Source organism: Ailuropoda melanoleuca, chromosome 6, assembly GCF_002007445.2.
Source record: "Ailuropoda melanoleuca isolate Jingjing chromosome 6, ASM200744v2, whole genome shotgun sequence".
Classification (NCBI taxonomy): domain Eukaryota; kingdom Metazoa; phylum Chordata; class Mammalia; order Carnivora; family Ursidae; genus Ailuropoda; species Ailuropoda melanoleuca.
The window spans coordinates 85,538,880-85,561,005 of record NC_048223.1 but is presented as its reverse complement, the minus strand read 5'-3'; the positions used below and the strand labels follow the sequence as shown (position 1 = coordinate 85,561,005).

Here is a 22,126-nt window from a genome sequence, read left to right as displayed (position 1 = left end):
AGACAAGCCCTGCAAATATTACTATTAGAGGTATACGCGTGGCCATTTGGACAAAATTTTGCAGCCTCCCACGGAGTCAGATCTGGGGGTTGGGAGGATGAATCCACCCGCTGAAGGAGCCAGGAGGCAGGCCGAGCATAACTGTCAGGGAGACTGATCCCTATGAGTCAGCTAACGCACATGTAAGCAGGAGTGGAAGGTCAGCTTGGCCCTTGCTTAACAGATTTTATTGACCATTTACAAAAGAGGTTGATCGCATGCAAATTGGAAGGATGCCGTATTCCCTGTGCAGGGCAAACATGGTCCAGTGCAGTCCTCTCCCGAAATACAAGTTGCAAAATGCCTTTGTTCAGTCTGGGTTCCCAGCTTTTTGGATTTCACCTCTTAATACACTCTGGGGTGGGGATTACAGGAACCCCCAGCAAGGAGCTTACACACTGGCATATCTGAGTAACACCTCAAAACACAGACTCAGAAATCAGAAAAACCGCATGTGCATATAATCGGTTTAAATAAAATCACTGACGATACTCTAGAGAGGTCATTAGCGCGGGAGCAAGAGGCAAACACCCTCTCCCTGCACACATCTAGATTCCTTGCAAAGCAGGTTGCCTTAAAGTTGGGCAGAACTTCCTTACACTAAACATAGAGGCCTGTGTGTCTTTTCTCCTGGCACAGGTTGTCACAAGCTGACAAGCTGTGCTCAGCCAGGGGAAACGTCGAGAAGCCAGGAGTCCTCAGAGCAGGTCTCTGCTACCAACCTGCTGTGTGGCCTCCAGCAATCACTCCTCCCTTGGAAACTCATGTGTCATCTTGGCAAAATGGGGCTTGGGCTGGATTGCTGTCCGGCTTTGTTCTTCTCTGACGGTGGCTGGCCAGGGCTGCGTGGGGGATGTGGTGGGGGAGAACAGGATGGGGGGGGGCTTAGTCAAGGGCAATGACATCATCCAGCTCTGGCTGGCACGGATCAGGGGCTGCACTCAAACCCAGCACAGGCCCTCCTGGGGGTACTTGGCAGAATAGCTTGAAAGGCTCCTAACACTTTCTGGAAGAGTTGCACCCCCGAGAATTGGCCTGCAGAAAAGTACTCTGCATTTGTGCTGTTTTGCACTTGGCTAAAGCCCTTGTTACTACATATTTATTTCAGTCTTCACCTTGGACCTGCGAGTGAGGCAGTGAGGACTGACTGACTGACTTCATTTTACAGATGAGGAAGTGAGTGATCAGGGAATTTAAACGGCTTTCCCTAGGTTATACCATGTGAGCAGGATAAAAACAGATCCCTCCAAAATTCAGCCCTGCGTTGTCTCTTCAAGGACTCCTGGGGGGGGGGCAGCACCTTCGGGAGGGGCTGAGGCTCTTCTGGATGTCTCTAGGACTACTGCATGGGTCCAGCTTGGACATTTCTGGGCCCGCCTGGGACAGCCCTGGCTGGGGCCATCTCATACTTCTGTGCCTTTGGTCCCGCTCTGGTATAGCAGGGGCCCACGGTCTCTGCCCAGACACCATCCTCCATCTTTCCAATGGCTTTGAGGAGCAGCCCCACAGTCGGCATGAGTTTTCAGAGCAACACTATGCTGCCCTAATACATCTGCTCTCCTACAGCCTGCAAGGGTCACTGACCACAGCCTTAGCCAGGGCTGAACCCCCTTTTCCTGCTCCTGCTCTTAGCGGGAGGCTTCAGGATGCAGGTTCTGGTTGGCCTTGCCACATGTACCCAGGACCCTGATCCTCAACTGAGGGTGCTAAGGCCCTAGGAGGGCCTGAGGGACTCTCTGAGGTCGGAGGTTGGTGAGTAGAAGACACCCAGAGTGGCTCTTTGTTGATCCCCAGCCTCTGCGGACTGGGCAGCATCAGAGCTGTGCAAACGATCGGGGTCATGAGAGAGTATATGCCAGTTGCATCCCATAAACAGAGAAATGATTTCCTCATCCAAGGCGCGTCCAGAGCCGTGGATATGGGGCTGACATCATGGTACGAAACAGAGGTGACCCTAAGGAGCAGGCGGTGGGGAGCATGATCCATGTAGTAGGACAGTTGGGCTGGGGAAATGTGGGTCCACAGGACACATGCTAGAAGTAAGCCTTATTACCCTCACTCTTCTTCTCAAACTTTTGCCTGAGCTCGGAGACCAGAGCTGACTGGATAGGGCTTCCCACCTGGGGTTTTGGTGACCGCTGGGGTTGCTGAGGGGCGAGTGAGCCAGAGACCGTAGGCACAGTCCAGGGGCCCGCACCCATCTTGGGCGCCATTGCGGGTGGTGGAGGGGGAGCTGGGACTTTGGGGGGCAGTGTGCTGCCTAGGCTGTTGTTGTTGCAGTTCTCATTGGAAGGATCCTCTTTGAGCACAAACTTGGCGGCTGCCTTGGTCCTCCTGAACTTGAGCCATTCGATGCGGACAGCACGGGGCGCAGGGCTGGGCCGCTTGCGGAGCACGCGCCGCACCGGCAGGACCTTGTTGGACTTCTTATTGCGCCAGAAGGTGGCGGTGGAGATGAGGACGGTTATGGCCACAATGATGGCCATGATGCCAGCCAGGACACCCACAGCCTTCATGGGGTTGTCTTTGGTCTGCATCAGGAAGGTGGCCATGGGGCTTCGGGACAGCATCTGGAAGAGAGAGTCACCCCCTTGCATTCTGCTGCTCCTGCCTGTCCCTGGAGGACAGAGCAGGGGTCGTGAGCTCCCTGAAGCCTGATGGTTTAAAAACCCTCTTTCTGGGGTCAGGCATCCTTGGAGAATCTGATGAGTACTGTGGGCTTCCGTCCAGAAAAAATGCACACGGAGAAAACGTGATGCATGCAGCTCTCCAGAAAATCGCACACGGAGAGAGCATAATGCAAACAACCTCTTTCAGATAAAGAACTCCTGCATTAGCTGGACTCTCTTCTCGGGAGATTAGGGTGTTGCTTACTCTTGGTGATGGAGGGCCTTGTCTGCCCACGTGTATCAGGAACTCCCTTAAGTCATGATTTTCTGCCAGATACTGAGCTGAGAACTACACATCATGATTTGACTTCTGCCTTTTAACACCCATGTGAAGGAGCCATCACTATTCCCAGTTTACAGGAAAGGAAGTGGAGGCTTGGCAACGCCCCGAGTCACACTATTAAAAGGTGTTGAAATGAGGATTTCTACTTGATTCCAAAGCCTATGTGTCTGATGGCAGAGGCAGCCTTTGCTAACTTGGAGTGTCTTTTGGAGGAAGGCTGGAGATGGCCTGTCTTCCTCTGATCACACAGCAGCAAGGCCTGAGCTGGCCCTCTGACCCTCTCCCCGACCCAGACTTGGTACTCACCTCAGCGTCTGTGATGTCAATCTTGAGTAAGGCTGTGGTGCTGAAGGATGGGGAACCTCGGTCCTTGGCCTGCACCTCTAGGGACCATGTGAAGTCCCCACCAGGCGTAATGTTGTGCAGGGCATCGAGGGAGCGGATGGAGTTCTTGAGCCGGATCTCCCCTGTGTGCGCATCAATGTCGAACACGTTGGCTGGCTCTGCGTGGGTGATGGAATAGTCCACCAGGTTGTTGGGCTCCTCTGCGTCCTGGTCTGTGGCCTGTGTGTGGGGAGGGTCAGACAGAGCTGGGCTTCGAGGATGACCCTTGTGTATCCTGGTTAAACCAATAAGTCATATGTGCCTTGGTGGGTTAATGGGAAATGGTCCTAGCCCTATTTTAAGTGGATTGGAGTTGGGAGAAGTATTGGATGAGTGAGGGTCTGGCTGGGCCCCCTATGTGTGTTACACCATTCCATCCTCAGAACAAGTCTGGGCAGTAGGTATTGTTAAAAAAACAAAAGCTTGGATGATGAGTGAGTTGTCTAAGGATGGATACAGAGAAGGAGGGGAGCTGGGCTTCAAAGTCAAGTCTGTTGGGTCTCAGAGTTCACGCTTCTCCACGTTGGGAAGACGGTGGCATAGCGCTGCTTTGAAAGCAGGCAGAGCAGCTGTGTGAACGAAGTCAAGCCAAACACGTAAACTACCTGAGCCTCAATCGTTCCTTTTGTAAAGTGGCAATAGTGTCTTCTCTCCTAGAGGTTACCTCTGGGTTGAGGTGGGGACGGGGCCATATAACGTACCTTAAAAACCCCTGCTCATTGGGGGAAGCCAACACATTTTATTTTAAAATAAATTCTTGTGCCACGGTGCCTCCTGCAGCAGCTACAACGAGGCTTTTAGGGAAGCTTAGTAGCCTTCAAAGCTCACCTCAATTTTCACCGGGGTCCCCAGAACCATTGTCTTCTCCTGGAAGCTCTTTCCAAACTGAGGGTAGTGGTCATTGACATCCAGCAGAGTGACGAACACCTCGGCCAGGCTGTACTTGCCCTCCATGTCCTCTGCCTTCACGTAGAAGTTGTACCTGGCCGTGGCCTCAGCGTCCAGGCTGGCCCAGGGCTGGGTGTAGATGATCCCGGTGGACGGGTGGATCAGGAAGCTGTCAGGCGTAGGGAGCTCAGGCTCGGGTGTGCACAGGCACGGGAGCATGCACACAGGCACGAGAGGGTGCGCACGCACACACACACACACACACACACACACACACACACACCTGAAGCAGTGACCTACCTCCAGTGCATTGTGCGGCTTCTCCAAAGTGGCCCACCTGATCTTCTCCCCGACCCTGCAGTCTGACTGAGGGAGGCAGGCCTACCCATCTAATCACCCACCGAAACCCTGCACTTAACCGGACTCAGACTCACAGCCCTTCCCTCTCCACCCAGGGCCTGCCACTCCCTAGCTCCAGGCCATGACGGTGACCCTCTTCTCTCAGATCCCAGAACCCCTGCCTCAGGCTCCCTACTGCTTCCTTTCCCCTCTTGCCCTTGTGCTCATTTCTCCACTCCAGTCCAATCCTTTCCAGCTTCCTCCTGCCTTCAGCACAGATCCCCTCTGCTCCCTGTCTCCCAAATCCCTTACCCGAGGCGCTGTCCAGGATTCTGGATCTACTTACGGGTCTGCCCCGGATCCATAGATGGAGTATTTGACTTCGCCCCACGGACCTGTGTCTGGATCTACAGCCTGGAAGAGAGAAAGTTCCTAGAGGCCCCTGCCCTCGGTTGGGACATGTTGGCAGCCCATGTGTCTGAGGGCTGCTTTCCATGGCAACACAAGGGGATTTGGGGTTGACCCAACTGATCTGGAGGCCTGCTCTGGAGCCCTAGTTTTCTACCCAGAAGGTCTCAACTGTTGGAAGAACCAAAAGGTTTAGAACTGGAAGGCATGTATCCCTCCTTTGTAAATGAGGAAGGAAAAGGAGATGGGTCCTGTGCCCTGACTTCAGGGTTTATGCCTATGTCCTCCTTAGAGTCCTGAGAGATGTTGTTATCCCTATAGTACAGAAGAGGAAACTGAGCCTCAGAGAGGTCAGGTAGCTTGTCCAAGGACACAGTTAATGAGTTTGGGCTTTGAGATTCAAACTGGAACCCAGGTCTGTCTGATTTCATCAGTCCCCCTTCAGTGGAGGCTCTTAACCCCAGCTCCAATCCCTGTGCTAGTCCCCAACCCACTGTGACAGCCACCACGTTGGAGCCCCCTGGTGCATTCTCAGGGATCCTGGCAATGTAGTAGTGGGAAGTAAACTTGGGGACATTGTCGTTGGTGTCCAGGAGCTGAATCACCACATCTGCTGTGGAGCTGAACTTCTCTGGAGTGTTCACTTCAATGGCCAGTAGCTGGGGAAGGAAAGAAAATAAGGGCTTGTCTGGGCAGTGGTCACTGGGCAGAAAGCCTTCCCACTTCCGGTCTCTGCAGGGTCCAGCACCCACCCGCCTTGCCCTGCCTTACTCTGAGCTGCCAGCCTGCGATGCCCACCACCACCTGCAGGGGGCACCTCTAAGGCCCACTGTCTTTAAAGGCCTGTTTCCTTGCAGTTCTTATAGTTGTATTTGGGCCAATATCTTTTGTCCCATTGATTTGCATATTTCTTTTTCATTTCAATTTCAAAAATTATTTTGTTATACAATACAATTTAATTTTTGTTAGGGAAGTTCCTGCCTCATATTCTTTCTATTTTCCTGACACTTCTTAGAGGTTTATCTCTCCAGATAAAAACCAATCTAATTACGTCAAACCCCCTCCACCTTCCCAAAGAAAATTCCAGGTAAGATTTAGTTGAAATGATATTGGATTCTTTATTCACTTGATGAGAATTTGCATTTTTTAAACAAGATGCGCCTTTACATTTCTTGCTTTCTTTATATCCCTCTGCTAAATTTTTGTGTTTTTTTTTAATTTAGATACTGCCTATTTCTTATTACCCTAATTCCTAGGAATTTTATCTTTTAGTTGTTATTATAAAAGAGAATCTTTTATTTCATTATTCTCTTTGCTATTTTTCACATGGAGGAACACTCTCGAATTTTGTGTATTAAGTTTGTAATCAGTCATATTAGCAACTTTGCCATGTTTGTTTTTCCAACATTTCTTAGATTTGTCTAAGCAAACAATAGCACCACATACAAATAATGATAATGTTGTCTCTTCCTTTCTAATGTTCATACCTCTTATTTTCTTTCTTTACCTAGGAATAGTGCTAAATAATGGGGGTGATAGCAGGCATCCACAATTTGTTCCTGACTTCATAGGAAGCTTTTACAATTTCACTTTTAAACATGATGCTTGCTGTAATGGTATGCATGTAAATTATAAATAATTATAACAGTTTAAATAATATCAATGAAGTATGTTTTTCCTTTTTATTAATATAGAGTATTTATGTTTATATACAATATTCATTATTGACATATGTTCATAATTTCAAGTAATCACAGATACAAAGGAGTATTTTTTTCCTCTTCTGCTAAAGTTTTTATCAGAATTGATGACAGATGTCAAATGCATATGAGAAATACGATTATCTTGATAATCAAATAGTTTTTCTGTCTCAATCTATTAACATAGCACCTTGAATGCCTTTGCTTTCCTGGGACAGTCATAATTTAGGACCAGGAGCTAAGTGAGGCCGTGTGAGCAGTGGAAGCTCTTGTATCCTCCCCTTCATCCCTCCTCCACTCAGGCTCCCCCACTCAGCAGGAGGGACAGAGGAACTGAGAGGGAAAAAAAAGAGGGCCAGGAGGGGCAGGAGGTGACAGGGACCCCTCAGGAATGAATACAGGAGCTGCTATGAGCAGGATCTCCCCCATTCAGGGCGGTGCAAACCATCACCTACCTTAAAGGTTAGCACTTTGAACTTTTCAAAGTCAATGGCAGCTGAGTTCTCCACAATGATGGTGACTTGGGCTTCATTCAGGACTGTCATTGGGACCACTCGGAAGATGCCCCCAGGTCCCACCAGCCGCAGGTTGAATTTGGCATTGGCTCCCTGGGTGACAGAGTTTGGAGGGAGGCATTGGGGAAGATGAATGAGAACAGAAACTCATTAGATAGTCATGCTAAACGAGGAGCCTTCATATGCCCTTAACCCTGGGAGGTGAGTATTATTATTTCTTTCTGTTGGCCAGGCCATTGAGGATCAGAAAGATTTAGCAGGCCATGAAGACTAAGCCAGGTAACAAACACTTACAGCCTAGCCTTCCACAGGGCAGAGGAGGTAATGGGATGTGGTCACAAATACCACTCTGGAGGATCAAATACAGGGAGCTTTGGTTTGGCTGGCTTGACTTTTTAATTAAAGGCTGGCCTTACTTTACTTTTTAATTGTGAGTGTCCTTAGGCTAAGCAGAAAGTTTTTGGTTAGCTTCTCTCCCCCATCTCTCCCTTGGTTACACCTTCTTGTTTCATTCATTTTGTGACCGCCCAGGCCCCTGGCACATAAGCAATGAAGGCTGCTGAGCTCTCAGCTCAGGCCCCTTGGAAGACAGGGTGGAGGACAGGACCACACACCTGGTCTGAGTCATTGACGGTGATCTTAAGGCCCCTCAGGATCTCTCCTTGAGGTGGGTGCTCATACATGGACAGCTCAAATCTGTTCTGGGGTCCACTCTCTCCATAGAAGGTAGGTGGATGATTGTTGAGGTCCACGATCCTGATGGTGACTGGGACCATGGCCTGGGCAGCTGGGATCCCTGCAGAGCTGACCTCAGTCACCTGGGTGGGGACAGGCGGCTATTGCTGTGTGTCAGGAAAATCCAAGATGGCCCCATGGATCCCCGCCTCCGTGTATTCATCCTCTTGTATAATTCCCTCTCTTTAGGTGTGGCCTGCTCTAGCAACTTACTTCTGATAGCACGTGGCAAAGGTGATGAGATATACTTAGTGATTAGACCATGAAGACTGTAACTTCTGTTTTCTAGCAGACTCTCCCCCTTGCTGGCTCTGATGAGACTCTGATGGAGGCTGATAGAGAGTCTCTGATCAGACTCCGATGAGGCTCTGTTGGAAGGGTTCGTGTCTCAAGGAGCTACTGGTGACCTCTAGCCAACAGCACACTAGGAACTAAATCCTGCCCATAGTCATGTGAGCCCGGAAGCTGATTCTTCCCCAGTTGAGCCTTCAGATGAGAACCCAGTCCTGGCTGACAATTTGATGGCAGCTACATGAGAGACCTTGAGTCTGAGGACCCAGCTAAGCTGAACCTGGAATCCTGCCCCACAGCAACTGTGAGATATAAGTGTGTGTTGTTTTAAGGCACTAAGTTTGTGGGAACGTTACAACAGCCATAGGCAACAATACAATGCTAGTATTTCACAGATGAGGCACAGAGGGGTAAAGTAGTCCCCTGGGGTCACACAGCTAGTGAGTGGCAGAGCTAGAACGGGAAGAACACAGGTGTGTCTGATTCCTCAATCAGTGCTCTCTCCGTCTCCCCACACTGGCCCCTCTTCACAGTCAGACAGATATGGGTTCAAGTCGCAGTTCTGCCACATTCTGTCCAGTGTCCATTTGGTCATGGGGAGGGTGAGAGGGAGGGGAGGTGTGGAGATGCAGCAACAGATAACTAACACGGGCTGCAAAGCTGGGGCCGAGAATCCACAGGCTCCGTGTGAACCACTTCCTGTGACAGATAATATCATGGACCTCCCTCTCCTTGTTCTATAAGCATGCTCTGGCCTTACCTATCCTAAAATTCTGCCCCCTGGACACTACTCCATCACACCCTAGCTGCTCTCCTGAATCCCTTCTCAGAAGCCTACACCTCCATTCCTAATTCCTATTCAGTTCTCAGCCCATCCCCAACTGAGATAGTTCACACTGATTTCCACACTGCATGCAGCACTGTCACCTCCTTTGCCTTCCTGAGGGTTCTGTGTCCTCTGCTAATGTGCCTGCTCTCTGTAGGCCCCTCTCCACCTCTCTGATCTCTCCTGCATTTCCTTCACCTGTCCCACCCCCCCCACCTCACTCAGCCTCAATGTTCCCACAACTGTGTTCTCAGCCAGTGCTGCTTTGTCCCCACAGCCATCCTCTGGGTGACCCCATTCCCCAAGCCCATCCTTCTACAGCCGCCTGTATGCTGACACTGTCTCCCCAGGTTCCAAACCTCCATACCCAAGTTGTGTGTTTCAACCTGAATGTTCCTGAGACTGGGAAACTCTCCATGCCTGTCCTACCTAACTTGCTTCCTCTCCTGTGCTCCTGATGTCATCATATCACCCCAGAAGCCCCATCCCTGTCCTTTCCCTCACCCGTCACAGCCACATTCTGTGGAGTCTGCCTCCTTCATATTTTGTAATTTGTGTATTTCTGCTATTCCACCTCCCCTCTTCCCTAAGGGCCTTCATTTATCACCTTGACTAATGTCTCTGCCTCCCTGCCTCTCATCCGGTTCCCTCCGAACTCAAGTTGGGAACAGTGTTCTCAAACCCTAGACTGGGACTGGTGCCAGAATCACTTGGGAGCTCAGAGCACGCAGAGTCCTAGGTTTCTCCCAGACACGCTAACTTCCTATTGCCAGAACTGGGTCCTGGAAATCTTTGTTTGCCAAACTCTAAATCTGAGAACGCTCCTGGTCTAATGCACACAGAATGAGCTCTTTAACAAGACTCTAATCATGCTCAAAATCCTTCAGAGGCTCTTTACTGCTCTTGGGCAGGACCAGCTACATAATTTGCAGACCCAGTGAAAAATGAAAATATTTTTTAATGAAAATTTTTGTTAAAAAATTGTTTAAAAATCTTGTTTAAAAAATTATTAAGAATTCCAAGACAGCAAGAGCAGAGCATTATGCCCAGCATGGGGCCCTTCTAATGGTGAACGCTGTGTAATTATATAGACCACATGTCCACAAAACTGGTCCTGTTCCAGGAAAAAAACTATATCTCATAATCAGGGCCTTCACTCCTCTGGCCCCAGCCTGGATCCAACCATGTCTCTGTCTACATGCTGCCTATGGACTCTTTGCTCTAGCCCCTGACTCCTTGCTGCTTCCCTAGTACATCCTGTGACCACCTCCAGCCTTGGCTCATGGGGCTTTCCTAGCCCATGGTGCCTCCAGTCCACACTCACCCCCACCAGTGATGCCCTTCACGGATCTCCACCTGCTGGGTCCTACCCATGTTCAAGACATTGCTGCTTCAGTCCTACCTCCTTGTGAACTCACGTCTCCCCTTGCCAGGGGCTTTGTGTGTTTCTGCTGCGCATTCACACAGGCTATGTGATGTAGGTGCTCTTTGGAGCAACATTCGGCTCCCTCCCTGGGAGGAAGGTGCAGTGGTGGGGAGGGGGGCTGGGTCTCATCACCTTTGGAATCTCCCAGGGCCAGAGAGTAGGAGGAAAGACCAAGCTAGAGGGAGGGTACCTGTACGTGCAGCTCATACACCTCTCTCCTGAGCTGGGCAGGGCTCTGCATGATGGAGATGACTCCAGATGTCTCATTAATTTCGAAGGCTCCATCACTCCCTGCCAAGGGGGAAAAGATGTGCCCTGCAGTTCCACACACGGCCATGGGAGGCGCAGGGGAGCCATGCCAGGCAAACTGCCCTGTGTTCCCAGGCATTCCCCCATTGAAGTCTCTATAGAATGTAATTCTATCATCTGGATCTTGCCAATGAGGAAACTGAGTTTCAGAGGGGCTAAGTAATTTGTCTAAGATTACATAGTGCATGTAGAGCTGGGACTTAAACTCACTTCTGAATCTGCCTTTCAGGTTTGATTGAACTTTGCTTCTCTTATGTGCCATGTGTGTGCATGTGTGTGTGTGTACGTGTGTGTGTGTGTGCACACATGTGTGTGTGATGGCAAGAGAAAGGGAGAAACAGACACACAGGTAGGGAGATACGGAGGGGGAGAAAGAGGAGACAAAGGGAAAGGGAAGAAAGAGGCCAGAGGCTGCAGGAGGAGGAGCAGAGGAGGGAGAAGAGAGAAGAGATAGGGATGGTAGGTGCTGGGTAATTATGGGAAGGCTGCAGAGGTGGAGGGGTGGGGATGGGGAGCAGTCAAGGCGGTCTGTGTGCCTGGGGAAAGGAGCCTGCATGTGATGGTGGCACGTTGATGCATGCATGCGCTGCTGGAGGGAGAGTGTGCACCACACATATCCTAGGGATAGGGTCGGGGAGGCAATGGGGTCTGAGTGAGAGCACAGCGACACATGCACGTCTGCCATCAGGCACCTGGAGTGATGATCCTACCGACGGGCCTGGCCCCATGAGGACCAGCTACTGGGGGCCACAGAACACACCCGGGGCCATCGTGACCTGCTCAGTTGCTGCTCAGTTGTATTAAGAACACAGTCTTGGAGCCAGAAGACTTAGGTTCAAATCCAATGGGAATGTGGGAAGACCCTTTAGCTTCTCTGAGCCTGTTTCCTTGTCCATATATAGGGCTAATAGTAGGAAATGTCATTATCATCGTTGCATTTAATTTTTTTAATTCAACTATATGCTCTAGGCCAGGAATGTAAAAGAATGAGAGGGGTGCCTAGATGGTTCAGTCAGTTAAGTGTCCGACTCTTGGTTTCAGCTCAGGTCATGATCTCAGGGTCATGGGTTTGAGCCCTATGTCGGGCTCTGTACTGGGCGTGGAGCCTGCTTAGGATTCTCTCTTTCCCTCTCCCTTTGCCCCTCCCCCCCAAAAAAGAATGAGGAAAAAACCCAGTAACTTTAAAAAGTCTAAGACACACTGCCACCCCCTCTTGTTAATCAGCGTGTGCCCAGGGTGAAGGGACATGAGTTGGTGCCCCCCACATTGCTCTTGGTGCCCCCCCATGCTTCTCTCCCTGTTGCTGGACATAGTGACAAGCAGGAACTGGAGCACAAGCCCAAGGCTTGTCACCTTCTGGAGGGACTCAGCGCCCCCCACGCCCCCCCAGTACCTCTCACACTTCTGGCTTTACAAATGAGGAAACTGGGACCCAGAGAGGTCTGGATAGACCACTTTGGTCACCTAGGAAGTAGAAGCTGCAGCCCAGCGATGGGCCTGTCCCCAAAGTTGCCCCAGACTCACCATTCAAGAGGCTGTAGAGAATTTGGTTGGGTTTGCCTCGGTCTCCGTCCATGGCAACCACCATCAGTACCTCCGAGCCCTGGGGGGAAAGGAAGCAGCTGCCTGAGGCCAATGGTGATGCTGGGGCTCTCCCCTCCCCAGATACTTGCCCCCATCAGAGGGGAGGTGCCACTGCCACCCAAGAAAAGGACCAGGCCTCTGTGTGCCCCCACACCTGCTCTACAGGGAGACTGGAGCACCCACTGCTCCCAGGGCTGGAGGGACAACCTGAGCCTGTTTCTCCCCACCACATAGGTTAGCACGTGGCTGCCCAGCGACACTCAGGCCCCCCAAGTAGGCCTCCTCCTCACACCCCTCCTTTCCCACGAACCACAGTCAGCTCTGGCCTCCACAGTCCTGCCCTCAAGCCTTATCCTTGCTGCCTCATCCACCTTTTGCCTTCAGAGGTACATGGAGGGAGAGTCAGAGACAGGTGACAGGGGCTGGGCACAGAGGGGTCTCAGGCTAAGTCCAGGAACTAGGATGCTTTCCTGGGGTCCCGGCTGGGGTGCTGTTCGAAGGGTTTGGGCAGGGATGGCACAACCAACAAGCCTGCTTGGCTTCCACCTGCCGCCCCCTTCTAAGCCCCCTACTCAGGCCCTTCTCCTCAGCCTATCCACCCTCGTGGCTGCTTCCCGACCGTCCAAGTGTTGCCTGCTCTCCCTCAGCAACACTTTCCACCCTTAGCTCCTGGCAGGACAGCTGGCCTCCCCCGGCCCTGCCTGCGGGCCCCACCAGAGGAGCCGCCATTTCTCCCTCACTCCATGCTCATCTCTACCACTCAGCTGCCAGAAGATACGCAGAAGTGGTATCTTAGCTTGGGCCCAGCATGTAAGCTGTCCTCAGTTAAGTGTTTTCATTATCTCATCAGGTCTAGAAGAACCAGGCCCGGGGAAAAGAAAATTGAGAATGCCATTCAGTTCCACAGAGTCCTTGAGCAGTGGCCGTGTGAAGTCTGGTTCCCGCCTGGCCTCTGGCTCCAGGAGTGCTCACAGTCTGCCTGAGGTGAGGGGACATGTACATACATGGGTGTACCCCAAGGAGGGGTGTGCATAGCATGGGAGCAGAGAAGAGGAGCTCCCATCTCAACCAAAGATGGCAAAGAAAACAATGCCTGGGCTGACCTGAGAAGGGCAAGGAGCATCAGGCCCATGGGCACGTCTCAGGCAGAGGCTAAGGACACAGCGGGGGAGATGGGCTGGGTGCTTAGAAGCTGGTGAGGGCTCAGGGGTAGAGGGGAGGTCGGGCCTTAGATGCCAGGCCTAGGGGCAGGACCTTCCCTGAGAGGCCCGAAGATGAGCATAGTCACCAAAACACCAGAGGCAAAGACTGCACTGAGGGGAGGAAGTGGAGGCCAGCCTTGGAGCTGGGCCCGCAGGACAAGCCAGGCCTGTGGATGACGTCTGACAAGGGTTGTGGTAGTTCAGCAGCAAACCGTGGGAGAACTACTGGTATGAGCTACCCCAGGCGATGGGTTTGGAGCTGGGGAGGCATAAAGGAATCTCACCCCCCTCACCCGCACAAGGGGTAGAAAAGGCCCCACCCAAACCAAGGCAATGGGCCACCTGCCAGCCTCTCTTCTCAGCCCTTTTGAGGGGCTGAACATTGGCAGCTGGGTTAGAGTACATCTGAATGAGTGAAGAAATGCCTGTCACAGTCTTGGCCCCCAACAGGTGCTCCACACACCAGCACCTGTTCTTCCCCCTTGCACTTCCACTGGCAAAAGGACATGCTCATGGGCCGAGCCTGAGGCAGTCCAGAGCCAGCCACTTGAGGAGGGTGACCCAGGGCCAAGCCACAGGGGATCCCGGGACAGTGGCATCTGGAGGGAACACTGGGCTGACGGCCAGCCACCCACCGGAAGGGTGTCCTCATACACATAGCCGTAGTAGGGTGTGCCCACGAAGACAGGGGCCATGTCCTGCATGTCGTCCACATTGACTGTGACCGTGGTGGTGGCTGAGAACACCACATCAGCTCCTCGCAGCCTCCCTCCGCCATCCTGCGGAAGAATCAGAATGAAGAGAGCTTGGGCTCCGGATGGCCCCCCGGGGAATCCGGCTTCTGCCACTTCCTAGCCTCGAGCCCAGCTGCCCTGACTGATTTCTGTTAGCTCCTGTGTCACCTGGAGATCATTTCTGCCTCATAGGGGTTATTTAAATGAGATGATTCATGGAGGTCTTTAGTCAGGGCCTGGTACGTGCTAGGCATTCAAAAGTGTTCCTTTGGAAAAAAACAGTGAGTTCTCTCTCCAGGGAAACCATGGCAGAAGAGAAGGGGTCAGAGCCAAATTCTGCCTCCTACCAGGAGCCAAGCCTCAAACACCTCCTGAAGACCTACTAAGAGCAGGACTTGTGCCCACGCCTGAGCCTGCAGGTATGTGCCCAGCGAGCCCAGCCCTCACGGAGTATCGGGCAGGTGGTACGGGCTGCAGTGGATGGCCTGTGGCCAGCATGTGACCAGCAAGGGCCTTTCTTGTCCTGGAAAAGAAAACGTTGGGCCCAGAGGGACAGCTGGGGTTTCCTGCCCTCAAGGGACAGAGCGGCCACCTTGGCTGAGCCCCTGCTGACTTGCAGGGTCCCACACCCTGCCCTTTAGAAATGGGAGGAACTCAGCGAAGCCTCACGGGTGGGCAGATAAGGAAACCGAGGCTCAGAGAGGGTGACTGATCACACAGAGAGGAACAGGTGAGGTGAGCAAGCCCAGGCAGAGAGAAGGAGGTGCCTGGAGGCCGGGTTGTGGGGGATGTGAGGGAGCATGGTCTCCAGGCCATGGCCACCTGGTCCTCTGGAGGGGAGCCTGGCCTGTCAGTCCTGACGGGGCATATACCCTCTTCCAGAAGGGAATATGCCCTCTCCAGCCCACACACTCCAGCCTCCCTGAAGACTAGGTCACATCCGGGCAGGGTCCACATCAACAGAAGTTCTCAGCAGCCGCACTCCCACCCCCATCCCCAACAGACCTTCAGCCTTCCAGAGCGCCCCCACTCCCTTATAGACCCTAACTCTCTTCCAATCCCAGGGCAGCTTCCCTTGACAAAGGCTGAAGAAAGACCAGATGCTCCCCATTCCTCCCTCTCTGTTACCTTGGCAACCACGGTGACAAAATGGGCCCGGGCCTTCTCGTAGTCCAGTGTGGCCCCAGGCCGGAGGCGCAGCACACCGCTGTGGTGGTCCAGGGTGAATTTGGTGGCATGCATATTCTGTAAGAGTGAGGGGCAGGCTGGGCCTCAGAGGGGGACCCAGGCCGGCCCAGGAATGGCCGCTTTGCTTTCTGACAGGGAGTCTTCACCGTCCTTTGTCACAGGAACTCTGGCCTTGCTGGCCTCTAGGGTCCCCCTCCCGTCCCTCCGCATGCTCCCGGCAGGGCCCTAGCCTTCTTGCTGCCCAGCTTCCAGCTGTGCTCTGGCCTGGACCTCCCAGCAGGTAGACATGCCCGCAGAGTGCTCTAACCTACAGGGAGTGGGGCTTGGAAGCCACAGTGGTGGAGACAGCCTTCAGGATCTTCCAACCCCAACCAGTAAGCGACTGTGGGCCAGTTGCAGGCAGCTTGGGGGGTGGTGGAGGGTGGGTGGGGACAGGAGATGATTCTCAGGCTGGTAAAGGGTTACGGTGTGTCATGAGCTGTTATTGGAGCTTTACGTATATTTAATCCCCACAGGAACCCGTGAGGATGGGCTGTGCCTTTCCCACTCTGCATGTGAGGAAGGAGAGCTGGGGGAGCTAGATGAGGGGTTGAGGGCCCCACCAGGAGGTCGTGGGATTGTTCCAGGAGCCCAGGGGATTTCTCCAGAAGCCCTGTTGTCAGCCACCGGCTGTACTGCCGTGACAGTTGTGAGAGCCAGGGACTGACCGCGGGGAACAGAGGGGTAGCCACAGGAGCCACTGTGGGAAGCGAGGCTGGTTCCTGCGGGCCCGGGAGGAGGTGCAGGAAGGGGGTCTCTGTCTTTGATGGGCTTGGGGGGAGGGCTAGGGGTGGGGCGGTGGTGTGACTGCTCTGCTCCTCCTGACAGATCTCACTCTGCCGTTTTTCCTCTCCATAATTCTAGGCCCAGGCAGGTTTTTTGCACCCTGTGTGGGTGCAGTGCACCCAGCCCTCTTCCGGGGAAGGGGCTGCGGGTAGAGAGGGTGGCAGGGAACTGAAAGGGAGCCAGGGTGGGCCAGTCAGGGGAAGACAGCTTCCACCCCCGCTCCTCTCCTGTCCCCACCAGCCCAGCCCATCCTTGTGGAGCTGAAGTGACATCGCTGACACTCTTTGGGAATAGTGGAGGTGCTGACTCAGGGTCTTGGTGACGGAGGTGGTGGCCGCCATCCAGGTGTCCCCTCGAGCCCAGGCCTCTGGTAATGACCGTACCTGCAAGAAGTAGGTGACACTCCCTCCAGAGCCTGTATCTTTGTCCACGGCATGCACCGTAATGATGCTGCTCCCAGTAGGTATGTCCTGAGGGGTCAGAGCCATGAGGGGTCAGTCCCAGGGCAGTGACAGAATGCTCAGGGGACAGGGGGAAGGGAGCCATAGAGAGGTGCAGTCAGGGAGTGAAGGGCTAAATAGAGGTGAAAAGGTGAGGATTAACCAGGGAGACCCCACTGGGGGAGAGGCAGCCGAGGAGGAGACATGCTAAAGGCAGAGTGGGTGAGTGGGTGCATGGAAGAAGGAAGGAGAAAGAAAGGAGCAAACAGACATCTTCCAAAACTAAGACTCCAAATAGACAAAGGGTTTAAATGCAAAATGGGGAAATGGTTAATAGACATATTCCGCATTACCAGGGATCAAGTACATACAATTTAGAGCCAAAATGAAGTATCTTCCTTCTACTGAATTAGCAAACATTAAAAAATTCGAGAATCCCCAATGTGGGTGAGGGATGGGGAGACAAAGTCCCTCCCACATCCTTGGGGAGAGAGCAAGCCAGTGCCAGCCTGGCAACTCATGCTTTCAACCTCATCATTTCATGTCTTGGACTATATCTTAAGGAAATCGTTCTAATTAGCAACATGGAAGTTTTATATTTATGTTTTATGTTCAGAATTTGACGTTTCTTATGACAGCAAAAATTTAAAACATCTTAAATATCCAAACGTAAAGGACTAGTTCAGTCAATGATGGAATATGCACTAAGAGGAAGCTATTAAAACAACAGTTACCTAAACTTTACAATTACTGAGGAAATGCTTATGTTGTAAATTAAGTGAAAAATAGTATACAGAAAGCGTATGTTTAGTATTGTCATGGCTATGCAAATAAACAAACAAAATAATCCATTGTGGGATTCCAAAATGACAGGAAAGAACTACACCCAGATTTGACAATGTTGTCTCAAGCTGGAGGGATTGAGGGTGATTTTTGAAATTCATTTTTTCTACTCTTCTATATATTTCACATTTCTACAATAAACATACATTACGATTATAATGGAAAATGGTAAATGGACATTCCTCTGGATAACAATGAATGTGTGAGGGGTTGGCAATGGAGGTGGTGGAAGGGCAGGAAGGGAAGGGGTCTCCAGAGAGCGCAGTGAGCGATGAGGAGGTGCCTTGGGACAGGTCACAGGGCAGCCCAGAGGGAGGGAGGGCATCAGGGTGGGAGTGCATCGGTTCTTGCTCACCTCAGGAACCTGGACAACGTAGGGCTCCTGGATGAAACTGGGGGCCTCATCATTGGCATCAGTCACCAGGATCGTGACTTTTTCTGCCACCTGAGAAGGGGCAAAGGGGATAGGAGTTGGGGCAGTGAGACTTTCTGGGCAATAAAGGGACAGTGGCCTCTAATACCCCAGGTGTATGTCTCTGTCCGACATCTCTCCTTCTTCATCCTCTCCCTCCCTCTCTCCCTTCCTTCCCTTTTTTCTTCCCTCCTTCTGTCCTTCTTTTACTCATTCATGCAACAATTACTATGAAGCAACCACTTGCTACCAAGCACTGTGTTCCATCCCAGAGACAGAAGACACAGTCTGATGGTGCGTGTTTTGCAGAATGGGATGGCAGGCAAATCCACATGTAAAGAAAGGTGGTGACCTCAAGCACGGTGATAACAGTGGCATGACAGGCACTGTGGGTAGGGCCCCTGTGCTATAGGACTCGGGGCGCACCATGGCCTAAGTAAATGCACCCCTTGGGTTTGTGGGTGCATGGTCTAGGAAGCTGTCTCCAGAGGCCCCGAGAAGTGGCATCTAGCCCAGCCAGTGGTGGGGACGGCAGGGAGGCTTCGCATAGGAGTGAGATTTAAGCTCTGCAGCAGGCTGTCAGGAGAGAGGGGAGGAAGTGGAAGGGTATGCCAGGAGGTGAAGGAGCAGCTAGGTCTGGGGGTGCAGCCCTGTCCTGTGCGTACGTTGGAGCAGCTCTCGCTGTGCCTTGGCTTGGATTTGCCAGAGAGCCCCTAGGAGGCAGGAGGAACTGTGGGCAAGCCCAGGGAGCTAGTGCTGCCAGGCGGCTGGCTCAGGGGCACACTTACCAGATTCACGCCATCGGAAATGCTGATGATGGCCTCAATCTCATCGTCCCTCTGTAAAGCATAGGGATTGAGTGAGTGTCTGGGATTCTGTTGTACCTGGGGACCCTGAGGTGGGGGGAAGCTCTCCCTGCCCCACTGAGCCCACCAGAGCAGACCTGGGCATTGCAAGGGAGCTATGGTGCAAGGCAGGGTGACCAAAGCTGCCTCTGGCCGTGTTTGAGACCTTGTTCTGGGTCTTGGCACATCAGGGGTCCTCATAAACTCAAGTGGTATTGAGGCACGGAGAGAGAATGCTCTCCTGCTAGAATAAAGACAGATGCTGACCTAGTGTGCTGGAGGTCCCAAGGAGCTGGGGTTTCCCTTTCATCTTCCTTCCCCTCATCTCTCCCACACCTCACTGTATTCCATGGTCCAGGTCTGCAGTATCTCAAGCACTCCCTAGCCTGTGGTGGGACCTCAGTGAGGAACGGTATTGAGGTCAGCAGGCCCCCACGAGGCCAGGGAGGGGTGCGCAGTGACACTTCCACCTCGGGGTCCCTGTAGCAGCCTCTGAGACCAACCTTTCCTTTCTCTACCCTGGCCTGCAGTAGGTGGAGTCTGCTGTGGGACCAGAGCTGGCAGTGGGCTCATGGGGGAGGTTCAGTTATGTGGTCAGCGAGGCCCACCAGCCTGGTGTGGGGTCTCAAAAGAGAAATGCAGCCCAGGCCCCGGCACCCATAGGTTCAGAAAGGTGCAGGGGGTGGAGGGGTGGAGTTTTACCAAATCAGACCTACTCTCTACACCACTCTTTCCCAGGCTGGCTTAGTCAGTAGAACATGCGACTCTTGATCCTGGGGTCATGAGTTCGAGCCCCGTATTGGCATAGAACTTACATTAAAAAAAAAGAAAGAAAGAAAGAAAGAAAGGCTCTTTCCAGCCCTGATCTGCTGTCAGTTTTCTGTGGTTTACAAGACCTCTCCAGGGATGACCTCTAGGGAAACTTCCAGCCCACAGAGGTTTGTCTGCACACCTGGGAGACAGCACTTCTCACACCTCTCCATACCTCTCTGTCCAGCTCTTCAACCAAGGTGATGTTTCCGAAATTGGGGTCCACAGAAAAGACACTTCTAGCGCTGGGGTCAAAGCTGATGTGGTAGGAGACAGGGTCTCCCTCAGGGTCTGTCCCATTTAGAGTATATACATGAGAACCTGGAAGGAGACACAAAAGGGGAGACTGGAATCTGGGACCCAAATTTTCCTAAAAGTGGCATCTGTTCAGGACCAGGGATTCAGCTGTTTATAAGGTGGGTATTCAATCCATCGCTGAAGGTCCCGCCCTGAGATGAGCATTGGCTGCAGGCCTCACCCCTGTGGGCTGCTTCCCACCCCCTCTCATCATCCTTCCTAACTGTCAGTGAGATGTTAGTATCAGTCTCTGCACGGATTGTAATTCATAATACAGATAACAGTAGAGCTTCAGGTCTGTTGTGCCTAACTCCAGGGCCTCTTCCAGTCCCGGGAGCCAAGACTGGGGTTCCCTGGGTGTGGGGGATGGGAGAAAAGGGAGGAGCCATTAAGGCAGGCAAAGTGACCCACGGTGCAGCATTGTGCCCGCTTGTCTGGGTTAGTCCTTAGGGGTTCCTGATTGGTGCATTTTTACACAGCTATCCTCTTCTCAGGGTTCCCAGCCCAGGCAGAGAGAGAGGGAAGAAGGGAGAATCTCCTCTTTCCCCCTTTCCCCCTTGCTCATGCATATCCCAGCAAGTTGGATGTCCTTAGGCCTGTTTAAAGCCTAAGATCCAAAGCTCCAGGAGGTAAGTATATTCGCTCAAGGTCACAACAGTGAGTAAGGGCCAGTGCTGTGGCCAAGCCTAGGGGTTATCATCATGCTGCCAAGTGCTGCCTGCTGTCTGGGGTGGTCTCGTCTCTGGGCCCTGAGCCAGGTCTCCAGGACTGGCCTGGCTTAGGTCTCCATGACAGCCGTGACCTCCTTTCCTGCAACTGCCCTGGGGAATTCAGAGAGCAAACAGGACGCCCCAGGAGGGCCCACAGCCTGGCACTGGGTGTCTCCATAGGCTCAGAGGAATCACGGGTTCAGTCCTTGTGTCCAGGGGAACGTGGGCCACCCTCCGGGAAACCAATAGGGGGCCGGTGCCTGGGCTACTCACCTACAGGGGTGTCCTCTGGGAGGCTGAACAGGGCCATGTTTCCGTTGGTGCTGCCCACCCCGTTGTCAAAGAAGTGCGGGGCAAAATTGGCCTGGGCTAGGAAGAGAACAGGCAGGAGAACAGACACAGGGAGGGACAGCTTCACACCAGCGTGGTCACACGTCTGCCCAGTCTGCCCAGGCTGGCAGTCCCCTCCCCAACCCCAGCACACCGACAGACTGGGCTGGGAGCTGCGGAGAGGGTCTCTCCACCACCACCTCCCACAGGCTCAGGCTTGGCTCTGGCTTGTCAGGGGCACACACCATCTGGGGCACTTAGAATCCAGGCAGCGGCCAATCTCAACCCACCAATGGACAGACTGGGAACCCCGCGGCCGGAGCGGGGTAGTGCCCTGGTCAAGGTCACACAGGAACCTGGGACACCCTCCCCTGCCCCAGCAGCCTTCAGGGCAGCCGCCAAAGCTCCCACCCTGCTTCTGAAGAAGCCGAGGGCAGCGGGGGTCCTGGCCCCAAATCCGGGGTCTCCAGGGTACCTGCCGAGCCCGGCAGGTGGAAGGTTCGCCCCACCCCTCCCCGTGCCGTCCCCCGCCCGAGGCCCACCGTGGAACCGAGCTGCCCAGAGCTCTCCCTGGGCTCCCACCCGGGCAGTGCCGGCTCCCGCGCCCCGTCCCGACCCCGCCCTCGGGGGCCCGCGGCCACTCACCCAGGCAGAGGCGCAGCAGCCCCAGGGCCAGGGCGGCCGCGGGGCCGCGCCTCATGTCTCCGCGGGCGGAGAGCGTCGCTCACCGCAGCCGGGCCGGGCGCAGGAGCGCGGAGCATGCCCCGGGCTGCGCGGAGTGCAGAGACGACGGTGGGGGCGGCGGCGGCCNCCCGGCTCCCAGCCGCGGGCGGGGCGGGGAGGGGTGGCGGCGAACTCCTCTCCCTACCACGCCCCCCTCCCGCGGGACTGGAGCGCAGGCGCCAAGGGGTCCTCAGCTTCTCAGCCCTCCAGAGCACTGGGGAGGGGGCTAGGTGTCTTCCCCCCGATGGCCCTGAGCAGAGCCCTGGAAAATTGGGGCTTCTGGGGGTCCCCAATTTCTGGTAGGCCTGGGCTCCGCTGGAGGTTTCCCTTTTTATGAACTTCCACTGTGACTTTGAGGGAGTTTGGCACTC

The 22,126-nt window shown here is 53.5% G+C and overlaps 1 protein-coding gene across 3 annotated transcripts; it reads right to left on the bottom strand.

Annotated features, from left to right (window-relative positions):
• Positions 1-214: 214 nt before the first annotated feature.
• Positions 215-21,825, bottom strand: CDHR1 (cadherin related family member 1). 3 transcript variants are annotated; one of them, XM_034662793.1, is made up of 17 exons: positions 21,678-21,825; positions 20,976-21,071; positions 19,871-20,016; positions 18,829-18,879; positions 17,984-18,073; positions 16,729-16,815; positions 15,461-15,577; positions 14,234-14,377; positions 12,337-12,415; positions 10,694-10,794; positions 7,840-8,043; positions 7,166-7,318; positions 5,505-5,669; positions 4,949-5,016; positions 4,204-4,432; positions 3,298-3,555; positions 215-2,609 (listed from the first exon to the last, which is right to left on the bottom strand). In XM_034662793.1, the coding sequence occupies exons 1-17, from the start codon at positions 21,730-21,732 to the stop codon at positions 2,073-2,075; spliced, it is 2,580 nt and encodes an 859-aa protein (XP_034518684.1). In that variant the 5' UTR covers positions 21,733-21,825; the 3' UTR covers positions 215-2,072. The 3 variants fall into 3 exon arrangements, with proteins under 3 accessions (XP_034518684.1, XP_034518685.1, XP_034518686.1); XM_034662794.1 differs by lacking the exon at positions 5,505-5,669; XM_034662795.1 differs by lacking the exon at positions 7,840-8,043.
• Between the last annotated feature and the right edge of the window lie 301 nt (positions 21,826-22,126).

Bases quoted from the DNA above. Each gene is read 5' to 3' on its own strand.
- CDHR1 (XM_034662793.1), bottom strand. From the start codon at position 21,732: ATGAGGCGCGGCCCCGCGGCCGCCCTGGCCCTGGGGCTGCTGCGCCTC. The intron at 12,416-14,233 runs GTGGGTGGCTGG...CTTTCCCCCCAG, and splicing joins TGTATGAGGACACCCTTCCG to GGCTCGGAGGTACTGATGGT. The intron at 5,670-7,165 runs GTAGGTGATGGT...TTCCTTCCCCAG, and splicing joins TCAAAGTGCTAACCTTTAAG to CTACTGGCCATTGAAGTGAA.